General features: G+C 37.5%; 1 protein-coding gene across 1 annotated transcript in view; it reads left to right on the forward strand.

The window, feature by feature from the left end:
• STRN (striatin, calmodulin binding protein) overlaps nucleotides 1-1,737 on the forward strand; it is an 86,134-nt gene that overhangs the window by 37,364 nt on the left and 47,033 nt on the right. The window contains exon 6 of the mRNA XM_011935977.1: nucleotides 948-1,058. Within this exon, the coding sequence (XP_011791367.1) occupies nucleotides 948-1,058 (111 nt within the window). The remainder of the gene's footprint in view (nucleotides 1-947; nucleotides 1,059-1,737) is intronic.

Consider the following 1,737-nt stretch of genomic DNA (forward strand, 5'->3'; position numbering starts at 1 on the left):
AGTAGCTGGGACTACAGGCGCCCGCCACCTCACCTGGCCAATTTTTTGTATTTTTAGTAGAGACAGGGTTTCACTGTGTTAGCCAGGATGGTCTCTATCTCCTGACCTCGTGATCCACCCACCTCGGCCTCCCAAAGTACTGGGATTACAGGCGTGAACCACCGCGCCCGGCAATTATCACTTATTGATGAACACATGGCAAAAATATCAAATTCTTTAAAAGATCATTAGAGTTTATTTTGTACAATCTCTAATAATTTTCTCTCATCACATAAATTAATACAAAGTGTCTTTTTGTGTTAGTCCTAGTGGAATTCTGAAAACGAGAAGTTCTGTTTTTGTTTGTTTGTTTTTTGAAACAGAGTTTTGCTCTTGTTGCCTAGGCGGGAGTGCAGAGGCACAATATCAGCTCATTGCAACCTCCGCCTCCTGGGTTCAGGAGAGTCTCCTGCCTCAGTCTCCCAAGTAGCTGGGATTACAGGCATGAGGTACCCATGCCCGGCTAATTTTGTATTTTTTTACTAGAAATATTGTTTCACCATTTGGTCAGGCTGGTCTCGAACTCCTGACCTCATGTGATCCACCCACCTCAGCCTCCTAAAGTGCTGAAATTACAGGTGTGAGCCACCGTGCCTGGCCAAGAAGTTCTTGATTGTAAAGTGTTTGGGCTTAATTTACTAAAAATCACTAAAATCTTCCAGGTATATGTGTGTGTGTGTGTCTTTCAAGAGAAACTTATTATTCTAGGAAATCACACTGATCATTTATTCTTAGTGATTATATTTTTTTGTGTGACTTATGTATATATATATATATGAATAAACAGTGACTTTTTTTAAGTTAGTGATACTATAAAGAAAATGGTTGTTATGTCATTCAGACATATTGACTCAGAGTGTTCAATATTTTATTGAAAAAGACTGTTTCATTTGTTTCACTCTGTTTAGAAAAGGAAGACCAATGTCTCATGCCTGAAGCCTGGAATGTGGACCAGGGAGTAATTACCAAACTCAAGGAACAATACAAAAAGGAGAGAAAGGGGAAAAAGGGGGTGAAGAGTAAGTGGAAAACATTGTATCTGTAAATCATAAATCTTGCCTCTTTACATCCCCCAGTTTTTTTTTTCAATGTTTTCCTAAAACTACTTACTCTTTTTCATTTCTGCTCCTGACCTCTTTCCTTTTCACCTGCTCTCAGGGGTTGAAATTAAATGATTAGCTATTTAATTATGAACTTAAAAGGAAACAACCCACATGTACTTATGGAATCATGTATACTGTATCCCAATAATAAATCCAGAGCCTCATTAGTATTGGGCTGTGTATTCAAACACAGTGATAATTTGGTTTTCAAAAGTACCTGTGCTTGTATTAACAGTGGTTTTTTTTTTTAGTAACAATTTATAACTCATTTAGTGTGAACCTCTGGCAATCCACCAAAATTATTGCTTATAATTTTAGACATTGGTGACAGAAAGAAAGTTAATTTCTACCCCTGAATGTTCTATGTGTTCATAACATGCAGTTCATTTACTCATAGCACTATATGCTATACAGGGCACAGAGTCACATATGTAACTTCTAAAAATATTTCTTTTCTATTTAAACATTTTTGACCGGTTTTATTTATAACATTATTATCAATTACCTTTTTTCCTTTTTTTTTTTTTTGAGACGGAGTCTCGCTCTGCCGCCCAGGCTGGAGTGCAGTGGCCGGATCTCAGCTCACTGCAAGCTC

Source organism: Colobus angolensis, unplaced genomic scaffold (assembly GCF_000951035.1).
Source record: "Colobus angolensis palliatus isolate OR3802 unplaced genomic scaffold, Cang.pa_1.0 Scaffold15, whole genome shotgun sequence".
NCBI classification, from domain to species: Eukaryota; Metazoa; Chordata; class Mammalia; order Primates; family Cercopithecidae; genus Colobus; species Colobus angolensis.